At 33.3% G+C, this 14128-nt stretch overlaps 2 protein-coding genes across 2 annotated transcripts; both read right to left on the bottom strand.

Moving 5' to 3' along the window:
- Positions 1 to 854: 854 nt before the first annotated feature.
- LOC105189919 (uncharacterized) lies at positions 855 to 3745 on the bottom strand. Its single transcript, XM_011152323.3, has 5 exons — positions 3616 to 3745; positions 2473 to 2554; positions 2211 to 2260; positions 1397 to 1517; positions 855 to 1330 (listed from the first exon to the last, which is right to left on the bottom strand). The coding sequence occupies exons 1-5, from the start codon at positions 3655 to 3657 to the stop codon at positions 1239 to 1241; spliced, it is 387 nt and encodes a 128-aa protein (XP_011150625.1). The 5' UTR covers positions 3658 to 3745; the 3' UTR covers positions 855 to 1238.
- Positions 3746 to 9650: 5905 nt separating this feature from the next.
- On the bottom strand, positions 9651 to 14126 carry Obp6 (odorant binding protein 6). The gene is made up of 6 exons (XM_011152322.3): positions 12600 to 14126; positions 11677 to 11758; positions 11003 to 11091; positions 10540 to 10654; positions 9953 to 10023; positions 9651 to 9840 (listed from the first exon to the last, which is right to left on the bottom strand). The coding sequence occupies exons 1-6, from the start codon at positions 12663 to 12665 to the stop codon at positions 9823 to 9825; spliced, it is 441 nt and encodes a 146-aa protein (XP_011150624.1). The 5' UTR covers positions 12666 to 14126; the 3' UTR covers positions 9651 to 9822.
- Between the last annotated feature and the right edge of the window lie 2 nt (positions 14127 to 14128).

Here is a 14128-nt window from a genome sequence, read left to right as displayed (position 1 = left end):
CCCCCAAACACTTGCACTCAGGCATAAAAACCGTTGAAATCGCGGCTTATATTGCCGCGGGCTTATTCAACAAGGGCTATTTTGCCATTCTAAAGTTGATGGATGTCCTAGAAATAAAAATTGGACCACAATGTAAAAAATACGCCGATTCATACGATGCCGCGCAAATCAAGCGCTCAGAGTGAGCCAGCCTCAGCAGCAGCAAAGAAGCTCGTGCAGCTCTTAGATTGCAGCAAATCGAACAGCAGTTTTTCGAGGAATCGGAAGGCTTATTATACGGCCTTGAAATTGTTGATTAGCTCAAAGTAACTGTAAGTATTTAAACACTAATATTTTTCTCGAACGAAAACTTTAAACGCGTTTTTCTCAGAACGACGTTTTTTAAACTGGTGGAATAGGTAGCTCAAAAACTACTTAACTTATCATGTTCACCCGACGTATGCTTATAACAAAATGTTTTTTTCAGCGACTCTGTACCTGTCATAACAATATTTTTAATTTAACTTTTAATAACTTTTATAGCTTAATCAAAGTGGATTTTTATGAAAAAAATCGTACTTTATTTCTGTATGCCACAATTTTGTCAATTTCAACTTTCTTTACATCATATTAGGTACAGTCGCTATATTTTGATGTAAAATGAACAAATCTTTTTGGCTTGTTTCAGGCTACTATAGCCGGAGCTAGACGTTTCACCGTTTGATGCCTGCATTGCTCAAATGGTTGGAAGCACACTTCTATATTTATATATATATGTATATAATATTTGGCATTACAAAAATTTTTTTTACTTTTTCAAACATCTATTTCATCGTATAAAAAGGTGCAAGTAATTTCAATAAATAGTTTCTGAATAAAAAATCTTTAAAAATCACCTTTATTTTAGCCATTTACACAAGAAGCCCCCTTAACAGTTAGTGTATACATTGTGCATATCATGTCGTTTTAATTCGGAAAACTATTTGGGAACAATAATATCTTCTTTAGATGATTATCTCTTTAGGATATAGAATTCGTTCAGTATTATTAAATGAATCTTTAATTTAAACACATTTTTTTAATTAGTTTAATATAATTTAATAAAGAAACGATATATAATGGAAATTGGTAATTTTAAATTAGCTCAATATAATTCAATAAAGAAACAATGTACATAAAATAACATTGAAAGTTCTCGATAAAAAACGTAAAGAACATATTTTGTATAACATATCCTGAAGAGAATTTGCGATATGTTTTTAATTTATTTTGTCGAGGAGATCCAAAGTGTCCGCACTACACATAATTATTTTCAACGTTTGCTCCTTACCGGTATTTCCACTCTGCAGCCCTTTAATTAGAAGAATATTCGATAATATCGATAATTATTATTCAATACGCCAATAGAATCGATTACCTTCGTCGTAACATTTATTGAATTTTGTTGTTGCCTGTAGCAATCTGTTCGTGTCGGAGATACCATCTTTATATGCATTCAACATTTCTCGTTGGATCATTTCGCCTTTGGAGTTAAGCAACTGGAATATATTGGATTATTTTGTATGTCTAATTATTTTGTATGCCTGACTGTATTATGTAAAATAACATCTTTTCTTATATATGTGAATGAACCATATTACATACTTTTTATTAAGAAAATGATTATTGTCTACTTTCTTAATATGATATTCGTTTAATATCGATAAATAATTCCTTACATATTTCAATCTTTTTTTAAATTAGCTCAACATATAATTCAACAATAAAAAACAAATAATGTAAAGAGAATAAACAATAAACAATAAAAATAGGGTGTTTTTTAAAGTCAATTTCACATAATATTATTCGTTTCTTTATATAATTATAAGCTTTTTAATAATATTGTCATGGGACGATTACTTTAAATGCAATTTGCAAGACGTAAAAAGAACGTGAAACAAATTATCCTTATAAATTCAAAAGATTGCATAATCATTAATCGACTAAGTAATCTTAATATGATGCGTAACTATTCGAATATTTCAAATGTACATATATGTACAAGCATTGTTAATTTAATTGTTTTAAGAAATAGGAAGATGTTATATTGGAAAAAAGCTTCATTTTAATAACTATGACAGCTTCATATTAATTTCCAGAAAAAATGTGCACCGAATTATGAAATCCTATTAACCCAATGGATGTTAAGTTTATTCTGCAAGTTAATATGTATTTAATACAAATATATGTACCTGACCGTCTCTTTCCACTGCGCAGTAGAGATTTTCAACGATGTGTTCAGCTGTAATGATAGCAAATTCAGCAAACATGATAGATTATTAATAATATAGTATAGAGTTGTGTCTTCGATATACAAAAGAGACATTCTGATCTCATGCTAGTTTCTCGTAATTGTTCCATTATTAAATTCCATTATTGAATCATCATTACAACAAAGGTTTATTTCATTTTTCGTTTCATAATTCTTTAAATATTTTAAATTTAGATACTTACATATCGGCTCGCCAAACACTTCGTTGCATTTTGCAAGGTTTTGGTGAAACTTTCGCAAACGTTCGATGTTGAAACCATTCGTCTAACAGGATTAATGAGACCAAAACAAATAAAAATAAAAGATTTTTTAGCTTAAAGTTTAATTTTAAAAAGAGATGTAACACAACTGAAAGCATTATCGACAGAGCACTGACTTATTTCTGCGAACTTTATGCCATATTGTTGGCACAGTATCAAGAATGCTTTTGCATAATGAAAGTACGTACTAAAATGACATGAAAAATTGTTCAGAACGAAACAATAAATATTTTCATGATAGATATTTCGAATTGTCAGTTAATGTATATATTTGCTTGACACCATAGTCCTATAGCATACTGAACGTCTCGTCTTGTTATATAAGTTATTTAAATTCTCACTTACACTCACTATACAAGGAACATTCGCGAAGTGTGTGTCTCCGATTTCGACGAGACTTGGCATATTTGTAGAATAACCAAAAATAAGGGTCACATATTTTTGTATCGGCAATGGCTCAAGTTTAAGGGGTAAAACTACCTCTCAAAGTTTCATTCCCTTTATGCTATCCTGATAATTACTGCAGATAGGAAAAATGTTTTAAATTGTACAGCACAAAAAATAATACAGTTTGTGTTCAAAAAGTTTTGTCCTATCTGCAATAATTATCGAGATAGCATAAAAGGGAAGAAACTTTGAGGGGCAGTTTCACCCATTAAGCTTAAACCATTGCCGATAAAAAAAAATATGAGTTTTTTATTTGTGACTACTTTATAAATATACAGAGTTTCGTTGAAATCGAAGACGCACACTTCACGCATTCCTTGTTAGACATGTATGTCTATAAATAAGATTTTAGCTTAATTTACAATATATATCTAAATTGATAAGAAGTCTGATTTCCAAATCGGAATGCTTGGAGCAAGATATAACATTAACACTAGATCTGGTACCTTGCTTTCTGACTATTGCTATAAAAATGTCAAAAGTAACATGCAAATCACAAAAGGCATGCGGCAAAAGATAAGCCAAGTGGTTATTGGAGTAAGAAGTAATAATGAGACACCGAAATATTGCGAATATAAATATGTGAATCACAAATATGCTTTATTGCTTGACACTTACCATAACGGCCAGTACACCCATAATAATCAACAAAATCTTCATTCTAAGTTCTGCAAGTATATTTAAAACTCTTGGTCTCAAATAAGACTGTCTTGCATCGAATGTGCAACCGCGTATTTATAAGCGATTAATGGGAATGCACATATGCTTTATATAATACGGAACTTGTTGCATATTCGATTTGCATATTCGAACCGATCTCTGAGAGTCACCGTCTACCGTCTCTCCTCCCGCTTTTGACGTCTTAGCAATGATAATTAACACGCAGCACTCTGTCTCGGATATGATCTATAACGCGACATGGTTTTTATATCATTAATGTGTAAATTGATATTTATTGGAATATGCACGTGCAGACGATAATTAAGTTGAGAAGTCAATGAAAAAAGCATGCGTATAATTTAATGATTAAATAATAATTTAATAATTTAGCAGAGAATTTAACTTAGTATCTTTTTCTTGCAAAATTTTGACAAGTAATACATTGAAGAAAGAAAACTTTAAATCGGTATTAACTGAATTTTGTCATTTTGTTTATACAAAATTATTATCATTACATTACATTACATTATCATTATATTAAAAATTTTAAGGAGGCCCTCATGAATATTTGTTGATTTGCTGATTTGCTGCCGTTTAACGAAAAACAATGCTTATTTAGTTGGCGTTAATGCCGAATATAGGAACATCCAGTATGTACATCGAAGGAAGATTGTAAAGTCAAAATTATGATTAATAATAATTTTTTATTAAACATAATAAACAAAATCAATCATCGATGAACATTGCGTTTAAACATGGCATGAAAAGGAAATTATGATACAAAACCCATAAAAGTAATACGTGCTCCCATGCGTAATAAACATTTAATTATTTATGTTAATATATATTTATCAAGCGATCGAATTCGAGCCAATGTATCGTCGCTTGTATATTTTTATTTTATTGTTTAATTTTATTGTTTGATATATCTTGATCTGTCTCTTTGAAAGTATCATTATAAATAAAAAGCGAAATGGAATATTGTTATGTATATATTTACTTATGCGATGTATTTAATTATTATGCGATATAATATTATGCGATGTATTTAAGTATAAATCCAAATGATTTTATTAAAGCATATTCCAAAATACTATATATCATACTTATATTCCTTTTGATAGGCCATAATACTTCGATTCCATCAAAAATAAATACTCCACAAGTTCCTTTTCTAGATTTTCAGGAAGTATTGGCCTTCTTCCTAGCTTCTTCATAACAACGTCTTCGGGTGACAATTGTGTTTCTTGAACCAGTCTATGCAATATCGTTTTCGGAATCTTTTAACTACTTTCTTAAGCCCCATCTTTTTTTCTCTGATTAAAGTAACAGCCTCTTATATTTTAGCCTTATCCCAAGCCTGTCTTTTCTTTGGTGGTGTTGGGTCTATAGTTTTCCGTGGCAATAGTGGCACCTATAGACGCATATAACCAAATTTTTTAAAACGTGTATGTAATATGGAACCTGGGTCCATATTAAAAGCATCTTCTGAGCCCATAATGCAAACATCATCATCTTTAAAAACAATACTGGTTGCAGCAAAACAAAGAGGACTAAATATTATAAAATACGTAGGAAACTTAGATTACACTCTATACTTAAAGTGTCTGGCTTTAAAAGTTATCTATTAATCATAAATAGTTTTAAATAAACATAGTTTTATATACCTTTCAAACATTCGGAAATTAACGAAAGAGAAATATGCTTACTATTCGATCACGATAACAGAACTAGTGAATCTAGCGCTTTAACGGCCCAAAGGGTAACCTAATAAACAAGTTTCAGCTGTCGCCCATAGAGTGCAGCTCAAAAAATTTCAGATATTGAGGGGTTCCATAATATCAGCAGGGTTCCATATTATCACTTTCTCCTCTATTTATTTGTCTATAAGGAGAATATATTATTTCATATTATATATTTCACATTTTCAGATTGCAGGGTTCGATATGTCATTCTGCCTGTTTGTCTTCACCGCAGCAACCTGAAAACATAAAATATGCAATGTGAAATAACATATTCTTGTTTGGGCAAGAATATATATAAAAGAAATCTTTTAGATGGTGTATTTATGTGGTGGTTGGATGTGACCTATCGATTCTGTTTCTGCTTAATAATAAATATGATCCAACGCTGCAATTAGAAAATGTGAAATATACAGTACGAAATAATATATTCTCGTTAGGGGCAAATAAATACATATAAATACATATAATAATAAAAGATATATTTTATAGTATTATATGTTACCTGATAGTGAATATGTTGTGCTTCTGCTCAATAGTAATGTCCCAACGCAGCTATGTGTAAATATTAAATCAAATGCAGTTGCCTGTAAATGTCAAACATACAATATGACGTAATATATTATTGTTTTATTTACAAGAATACGTATAATAATGAAACATAAAATAAAAGAATAAATTTCATTCATAGATCAACAATCAATAACCAACCTACTTACCTGTTCTAATGTGCAGTAAAATTCCGTCACATATATTATGCATATCTTGATTTCCTCTCTTTCTTCCTCGTTTTCTCGTTCGGCTTTTCTTATAAGCTAATCAGCGATCACCACTTTTTCTGGTAGCATTCAAATATCACTACATATGTCAAACACACTCGTATACAACTTTCGAATTATAGCGCTTCTGACAATGAGCGAACTCGTTCGTGGCGCTTCTGACGATGGGTTCGTAACGCCTCTAACAGAAGAAATGTGAGATGGACATTTTCGATGGGATATTTTTAATAATGCTAGCGATAGCGAACGTGAAATCTTCGTAAATTGAACTTTGGACTAGAGTATTTCGATTCACAGGATACGTAAAGCAAAAATAAATACAGTTTTATTAACTAATTTAGACCCAAAGAATCGATTCAGACCACTCAGAACTGCATCGGTTTAGTGATTATAGCGGAACTCTAAATTGTGCCCCCCTCCAACTAGTTGGTTCGCGTGTATACCAGGTATGTCGGTAATTTCTTTCCGGTTTTTTCGCTAAAGAAAACACGTTATTTACAATGGATAGTTAAAATATATTTATTCAAAGTATTGGCCATTTGATTCTATACATTTTGCCCATCTCTCAGGCAATTTATGGATGCCATTCCAAAAGAACTGTTTCTCCTTTGAGCTAAACCATTCATCGAGCCATTTTTTAACTTCTTCGAAATCGGCGAAGTACTGCTCTGTAAGCACGTACCCTATTGATGCGAAAAGGTGGTAGTCGGATGGAGCCAGGTCTAGAGAGTACGGCGGGTGCGATAAAACTTCCCATTCAAGTGATTTCAATACTTCTTTGACTGGTTTTGCTGTATGAGACGGCGCGTTGTCATGCTGCAAAATCACCTTATCATGTCTTTGAGCGTATTGTGGACGTTTTTCGATCAATGCACAGTTCAAATTGATCATTTGTTGTTGGTAGCGATCAGTATTAACTGTTTCTCCAGGTTTCAACAGTTCATAATATACGACACCAACCTGGTCCCACCAGACACAGAGCATGGTCTTGCGACCAAAGCGATTTGGCCTTGCAGTCGATGGGCCGCCTTCGCCAGGTGATAACCATGATTTTTTTCGCTTGAGATTTTCGAAATAAATCCATTTTTCACTACCCGTTACTATTCGATGCAGAAATGACTTCCTTTCATACTTTTGAAGCAGCATTTCACTGACGATTTTTCGATTTTCCAATTGCCTGTCATTCAATTCATGTGGCACCCATCTTCCCATCTTTTGGATCTTTCCCATCGCTTGTAATCGTTCACAAATTGCTACTCGGCTCACATTCAACTTTTCTGCCAATTGTTTTTGAGTTTGTGTTGGGTCTTCATCCAATAACTCCTGCAATTCCGCATCGTCAAACGTTTTCGGCCTACTAGGACGTTTTTTGTCTTGAACGTTGAAATTACCACATTTGAATTGTCGAAACCACGTTTCACATGTTCTTATGGTTGGAGCATGCTCACCGTAAGTCTCTACCAGCAAACGATGACTTTCAGCGGCTTTTTTCTTTTGATTTGACAAGAAAAGTAATGCGTGCCGCAAATGCACGTTTTCAGGCACAAAACTCGATTTTCAAAAAATTATTAATCTATAACGCTGTTATTTTGGCGGAATGTAACTTGTGTAGTTTTGAGGTTAATGTCAGTAGAATAAAATGACATATGTATCAAATCATAACATTGCATACTTATGGCTAGTGACATCTGTTACAAAAACCGGAAAGTAATTACCGACATATCTGGTATATCACGGTAGTCAACACGGCAGCTCAGGAGCGTATATGGCAAAAAACGTACCTTGGCGCAAACCACCGTGGTTTTTGGTAACTATGAGATTGTTTTACGGTCTATGAGCAATATTTTTGTATTTTTGTATTGGACCAATTAACACTCTCGCTCAAATTTCATTCGTGATTTCTCATAATGTACTACTATTATACGCTTAAAAACGAACTGCTGCACTCTTATATTGACTTTTATTATTTTAAACATATTGCATAATATCAAAACATAGATATTATAGAAGAAAAATAGAAGAATAAAAGTAAATTTGACCTTTACGTCGCGAATTATATCTTTAATTTTAATTATTTTCAATATACAATATAATATGTTTATTTAATTATCGATATATTACAAATTATTACTAACGACGGTAGATTTTACCAGTTTGGACGAGAAATATGTATATCCCAGAAAGAAATCTTTCTACAACATTTTCCACATTCGCACATTATCGTCGCACATTTATATGCGATTCTAAAGCGATAAGTTGTTTATGTAAGTCTCTACATTTATGCGAATTCCGCATGATTATTTCTCCAAACGTTCGTCTCTTACACAACCTTCTCATTAACTCAGCATATTTCAAGTGCGACATTTCGCGCAAAAACATATTGTAACCTTACCTTATTCATATCATCTTATTTCCAGGAAACCAACAATTAATCATTGCACTAACACCTGTGCAGTCGATATATTTCTAGATAATTACGCTGCGTTTTGCATACCAAGTAATATCTTTATTCGTTATTTATTGACTGCATTGAATCTATCCGATCTAACTGGTCTATTAATTTATATTAATTTATATTTCAACATCTAAAGGCTGTTCTAATAATTATGGAAGGAGAGAAAAGAAAAATTAATGGATTCTTTATACCATAAATGCCGCGAAGCGAAGCGTTATGTAAAATATCAAAATATTCGAAACTAGCTTGGAAGATATATTATTGACACTTCAATTTCATTATGTTCTTTTAACATTAGAACTACCAAAATAACTGATATTTAGTTTCTTATAAAAATTGTCCTCACTTATAATGGTGCATTTCATATCTTTAATTAATATTGAAAAAATTGTACGAGTAGATATTTTCCACTTTCGTCAAATATTAAAAAAAAATTTGTTATTTTTTTTAACCGCTCTGGTAGAAGTAGGTTATTAAAATAGTCGGTAGATATAATGTTAAAAAGTAATGTGAAAACACAGGAGTTATGTGTGATGGATATATAGGGTATTTGAAAGCTTATCATACAGATGAAAGTTGGAGATAGATTGAATGTAGCTGAGAAGGAAAGTCATGTACCATAATGTCAAATTGGCAATAGTTATCGAGTTATTAATTGAAACACGTGAGCCAATGAGCGCGTAGAGAGCGCTGGGCGGCTGCGGTAAGCATGTAGACATTTGGTATAGGCGAAGTCAACGAGCGTCGATAGGCAAGCGCGCGCGACGAGAGGCAACCGTAAGTAACAATAGGCGAGCGCGCACGACGAGGAGCGAGCGAGCGCGAACGACGAGCGAGCGAGCGCAAGCGACAAGAGGATAAGCTTTCAAATACCCTGTATATGTATATACATGTACATATATATTTACATACATACACACATACATACATACATACATACATATATACATATATACATACATACATATATATATATATATATGTGTGTATACACACACACACACACACACACATATATCATATATAAATCTCGTTATAATTTTTCGTTGCTAAAGTACAATGCTGAATAACTGCGAGTTTTTATGTTGCTTCGTTCGATCGAATAAGCTGATTGTTTCCGCGTTGACGATAAATGAATAATCATTTCGGCCTTCCAGATGCGCCGAAGGATCCACAAAGAGAGATGTCTTCACGGATAGAACATGAGCTGCAAAAGCAACGCTTGTTTGAAAGCTCTCGCTTGTAACGCATACGGAAAAAATGGTCATAAAATGCGCGAGATGATTCAATCGATATTTGCATATACACGCGTGTCTTACCGAGGCATCGTAGTCGTAAAAACATTTAGTTACTTCATACGCCAATTGACATCCTTCCAATGACTGCTCAGCTGTGAGAGAGAACGAAATGCAACCTTTTTGCTATTACATGTCACTATAATGACTTCATGTTAGGTGATTGTTTCATGGATATGCGTTGGCTCGTATAGAGTATAGCAGAATTTAAAAAGTGGAACAATTTTGCGAGGAATCATATTGTCAAAATTCGAATACCGAGACAATCTCCTGACATGCAACTTTCCCCAAATATTGGAAATGTGTAATTGTCAAAATGATTGTGCAAAGTTAAAACACTGAAATCAATCCAACAAGATAATAGTTGAAAAATTATTATTATTATTATTATTCTTTTGAAAAAGATGCACTTTAGGAGAACGTTTCCGGTGTCTGAATTTCGGATATTCTGGGGATTGTGTTACTTTCTGAATTTCCAGATTTCTCGGAACAATGCATGTTGAGCAGTGATCCACTGAATGTTTATTTAAGATAAATCGTCATATCGTCATGTTTTAATTTTGCACAGATGCTTTATCAAAAATCAAACTGTAAAAATAAATTTCACTCACCAACTGGCCCGCAGTGTTCTATTGCTTTCAAAACTGGTTCCACGTACTTTTCTTCCAACATAATCTGCACGGTCCTAGTAAACGATTGTCGCTGTACCTTATCGTCCTTCGACATCTACGATGAATAAATCAAGGAGTAATAGGAAGACAATCTTCCGCTTATTGAATTAAAACAACGCGAGGTTATCGTCCAAAAAATTATTCGTTCAAGACCTCGATGTAATCGAATGTGATGCGAGATTACGACGCTTAAACGAGATTAGAAGTATTCCAATCAATCACGTGATAAGAATCACTCATCTGAACGTGAATAACATCTGAGACGTGAATTCGTCTCATTTTCGCGCTTTTTCATTGTTGTCTTAAAAATAAACGTAGGTACGCGTCTTAATTCGACTCGCGCGACATACACCTTTCACGAAATTTCTAGTATTTTTGTTAGCCCTGTGAAGATTTTACTCACTGTTTTCGTCATCACCATCATGCACTTAAAGTAGCATTGCAGCTTCCGGTCGGGTACGAAGTTACCTTTATTCGCTTCGTCGACCATTTCTAGGTTGGAATGAAACATTAGAGGCTTATCGCCTTATTCTCATTCAGACGAGGTTTACTAACATTTAATTGTTCTCACTTGGAAATTACGATTCGACGTTCTCATCAGTGAATTAGTACCTTACCCGAATACCACGAACGAAATATAACTAATAAAATAATATTTTAGATAAGATAGAATAAAATAATAATTTTAGTCAAGAGTGTGACAGAGAATGAGTATTGTTCTGTTAATATTAAATTTGAAATTCATTTTGAATTTTAAGGAGATTCCTGTTGAAAAATATTACCGACAAAATATTGACTATTTTCCAGAAAATTCATGTTGTTTCCATTGCACGGAGTTGCAAATGTTTTTATACAATAAAAGTAAGTACGAAAATCAATTGAAGCATTGTTTAATACGTGACTTTAGTATCCTCGTAAATATCCAATTTTGCAGTCAATGGAATGTTGAACGCTCGTTATATTTAAATTTGGATTGGACGTTAATAATATGATCAAAAATTTTGGTAAGACTTCTCTTGCGACATTGTCACGCGAAATTCCGGACAAATTGACCCATGTGCGAGATTTGTTACGTACTCGAATCGATGCTCACTCTCTCCATACAGATTTTCCTCACCGGCAGTAGAGTCTCTTTGATCTCTCCAAAAGTCAATCTTTTCTGCGAAAGAAGGAACGTCAAATCACGCCATTTATCACTGATATATCGCTTGTGTTAATGTCAAGAGTAAAGCCAAAACAGAGACTTGAATTCAAAGCTAAGTTCAAGACAAATTGTCATTTCGAGAAATATATTTGTTAGATGCTTTCATTTACCGAATTTATCGAATCAATAATAATTTCAGCGGTTTGAAATCTGAGCAGTTTTGCGGACGTAGAACCGGAGAATTATTTGAAACTTGTGAACAATGGTGGCAGATACTTTGATTGAATATGATATCTAATATTTCGTTATTTTAAAATATTGAAAAATGAGCCTTAAAATGTAGAGAAAGAGGGGGCAGAAAGTATTACTTTTTTCTTTTACATATTTAAAATTTTTCTCTTATCTTATTATGCAAAAATTAACAGCTTTTAGAGCTTGATATTCTTATATAAGATTATGTATTAATAACAAATAATATATGCCATAGTTGTTTATGTAACATCATTTTATTATTAAATACATGTAATTTAAACTCTTCTTCTAAACTCTTCTTCTAAACTTCTCTACGTATTTATGAGTGGTAATCAGATATTTATTTTAATGTTAATAAAAGAAATACGGTTAAGAGAGAGAGAGAGAGAGAGAGGGAGAGAGAGAGAGAGAGAGAGACAGAGAGAGAGAGAGAGAGAGAGAGAGAGTTGAATTTTAGTCTCTAACTAAACTAGCCTTTAATTTATGGAAAATTCAGTTCAAATTTTTATCAAGCAAATCTGACTCGCTAAATCTAAGTAATGACGATGCCTTTATTCAAAATCATTCAAGTACGTGCAGGTGTCCTCCTTCTTACGAGACTTACGCTCTGGGCATTTTGAAAGAGAGTCGTCACTAGCACGAGCGAAACGAAGAGAACGACGTTCTTCATCTTTACGCACTGTCCACGGTTTTATTAATCCTTTTCCAATCCTTTCGTCTCCTTTTATGTCACGATAATCCCCGTTCTTGCAGTTGGGCCTTCTTTTGGAAGATCGCGTCATGCACAAATACGTCCGGTCGCTTTTATAGACAGTAAAGTAAGCAGATTTACAGAAGGAGAACCGTCAATTTTGGTCTCACTTTCTGTCAGAAGTGGTACGCCTTGATACGTTTAAATTATCGTTCGGCCGACGTAATTAGCGATACTTAGCACAAATAGCGACACCGAAGGCTCCTATTGTTGTTATGGCCGGATGTTGGACGAATCACAAATATATTATGCAAGTGATATTACGGAATTATTAATTCACCGCAAAATCATGCGGGGAACAAATCTTGAAAGGAAGAAAGCCGAAAATACAGAAGTTCCTAGACGTCGTGAGTCTTCACCATGGGAGTAAATCGTTTAATTGTAAATTATTTACATATTTATCAATTATGCTATAAACAACCGACGAATTTGCAGGTCCAAGTGAAAATAGAAAATGTTAAAAGATTTAAAAATATTTAAAAAGTATTGCCTTCTTTTTAACTCAAAATATATGTTCATCATCTAAGTTTACGCAATTATTAATTAAGCGAGAATTGGTGGTTTATCAACTTGGGAAATTTAATTTGAAAGATTATTTGTATCATGTTTTGGCAAAAAATGTTTGTTAAGGCACGACCGTCCGAACTTAAATAAAAATAAAAAATATTAAAAAATTTTTTAATTATTAAGAAATATCTAAGTTTAACTCAAAATATAAAAATCGTTTAAATTTAAGATGTTTTGCTATGTTACGCAACCAATTCTTCAATTTCATTTTTATAAAATTCTAAAAATTTCAGAATTCTACCGATTAGTGCACGCATAGTTATTTCTAGGATTACTGACGATTCCATCAGCTTTAAAATTTTAATCAAACAGTATTACGCGCCTTGTTTCGGCGAAGATGTGACAGACGTGCATATGGTGCGGCTCTCGTTGAGACACTACCGCGCTCGAGAGTTGACAATAACTTAATTTATCTTACGTAACAATTTCATTAATTTGTCTTTAATAATTAATAACTGTCCCTTACATTCGGCACAAATCCTATCGCTGATATACAATCTGAGAGGCATTGTGATTCATCGAGCGTTTCTTTTGAATACTTTGCGTTTATTAAAGCGTTTAGAGGGAGAGAGAAAGGAAGTTTCCGGAAGCTGCGTATATTTATACAAGCCTCCTCGTTACGTGAAAATTTATAATTCCGAACATGGAGACGTGCGGTGTGTGTGTCACACGTTTGCGATCGTCATACTTGTGTTTGTGATCGCCGTGAGATTTTGCGGCGGGTCCACCGAGCTCGCGCGATGGCGCAACATCTCGCGGCGCGATTCCACGAATTGCACGCGATCGTGTACTTCTACGTTTCATGATGCCGCTAA

This window comes from Harpegnathos saltator, unplaced genomic scaffold (assembly GCF_003227715.2).
Source record: "Harpegnathos saltator strain DR-91 unplaced genomic scaffold, Hsal_v8.6 scaffold202, whole genome shotgun sequence".
NCBI classification, from domain to species: Eukaryota; Metazoa; Arthropoda; class Insecta; order Hymenoptera; family Formicidae; genus Harpegnathos; species Harpegnathos saltator.
Note: the sequence above shows the minus strand (reverse complement) of the source record. Positions and strands in the feature narration are given on the sequence as shown.

Excerpts from the sequence above, each read along its gene's own strand:
- LOC105189919 (XM_011152323.3), bottom strand. The coding sequence starts at position 3,657 with ATGAAGATTTTGTTGATTATTATGGGTGTACTGGCCGTTATG. Across the intron at positions 1,518-2,210 it reads CAGTGGAAAGAGACGGTCAG|TTGCTTAACTCCAAAGGCGA; the intron begins GTACATATATTT and ends AATATATTCCAG. Across the intron at positions 1,331-1,396 it reads CAATAAATGTTACGACGAAG|GGCTGCAGAGTGGAAATACC; the intron begins GTAATCGATTCT and ends TTCTAATTAAAG.
- Obp6 (XM_011152322.3), bottom strand. The coding sequence starts at position 12,665 with ATGAAGAACGTCGTTCTCTTCGTTTCGCTCGTGCTAGTGACGACTCTC. Across the intron at positions 10,655-11,002 it reads TGATGGTGATGACGAAAACA|ATGTCGAAGGACGATAAGGT; the intron begins GTGAGTAAAATC and ends TATTCATCGTAG. Across the intron at positions 10,024-10,539 it reads AGAACACTGCGGGCCAGTTG|CTGAGCAGTCATTGGAAGGA; the intron begins GTGAGTGAAATT and ends TCTCTCTCACAG.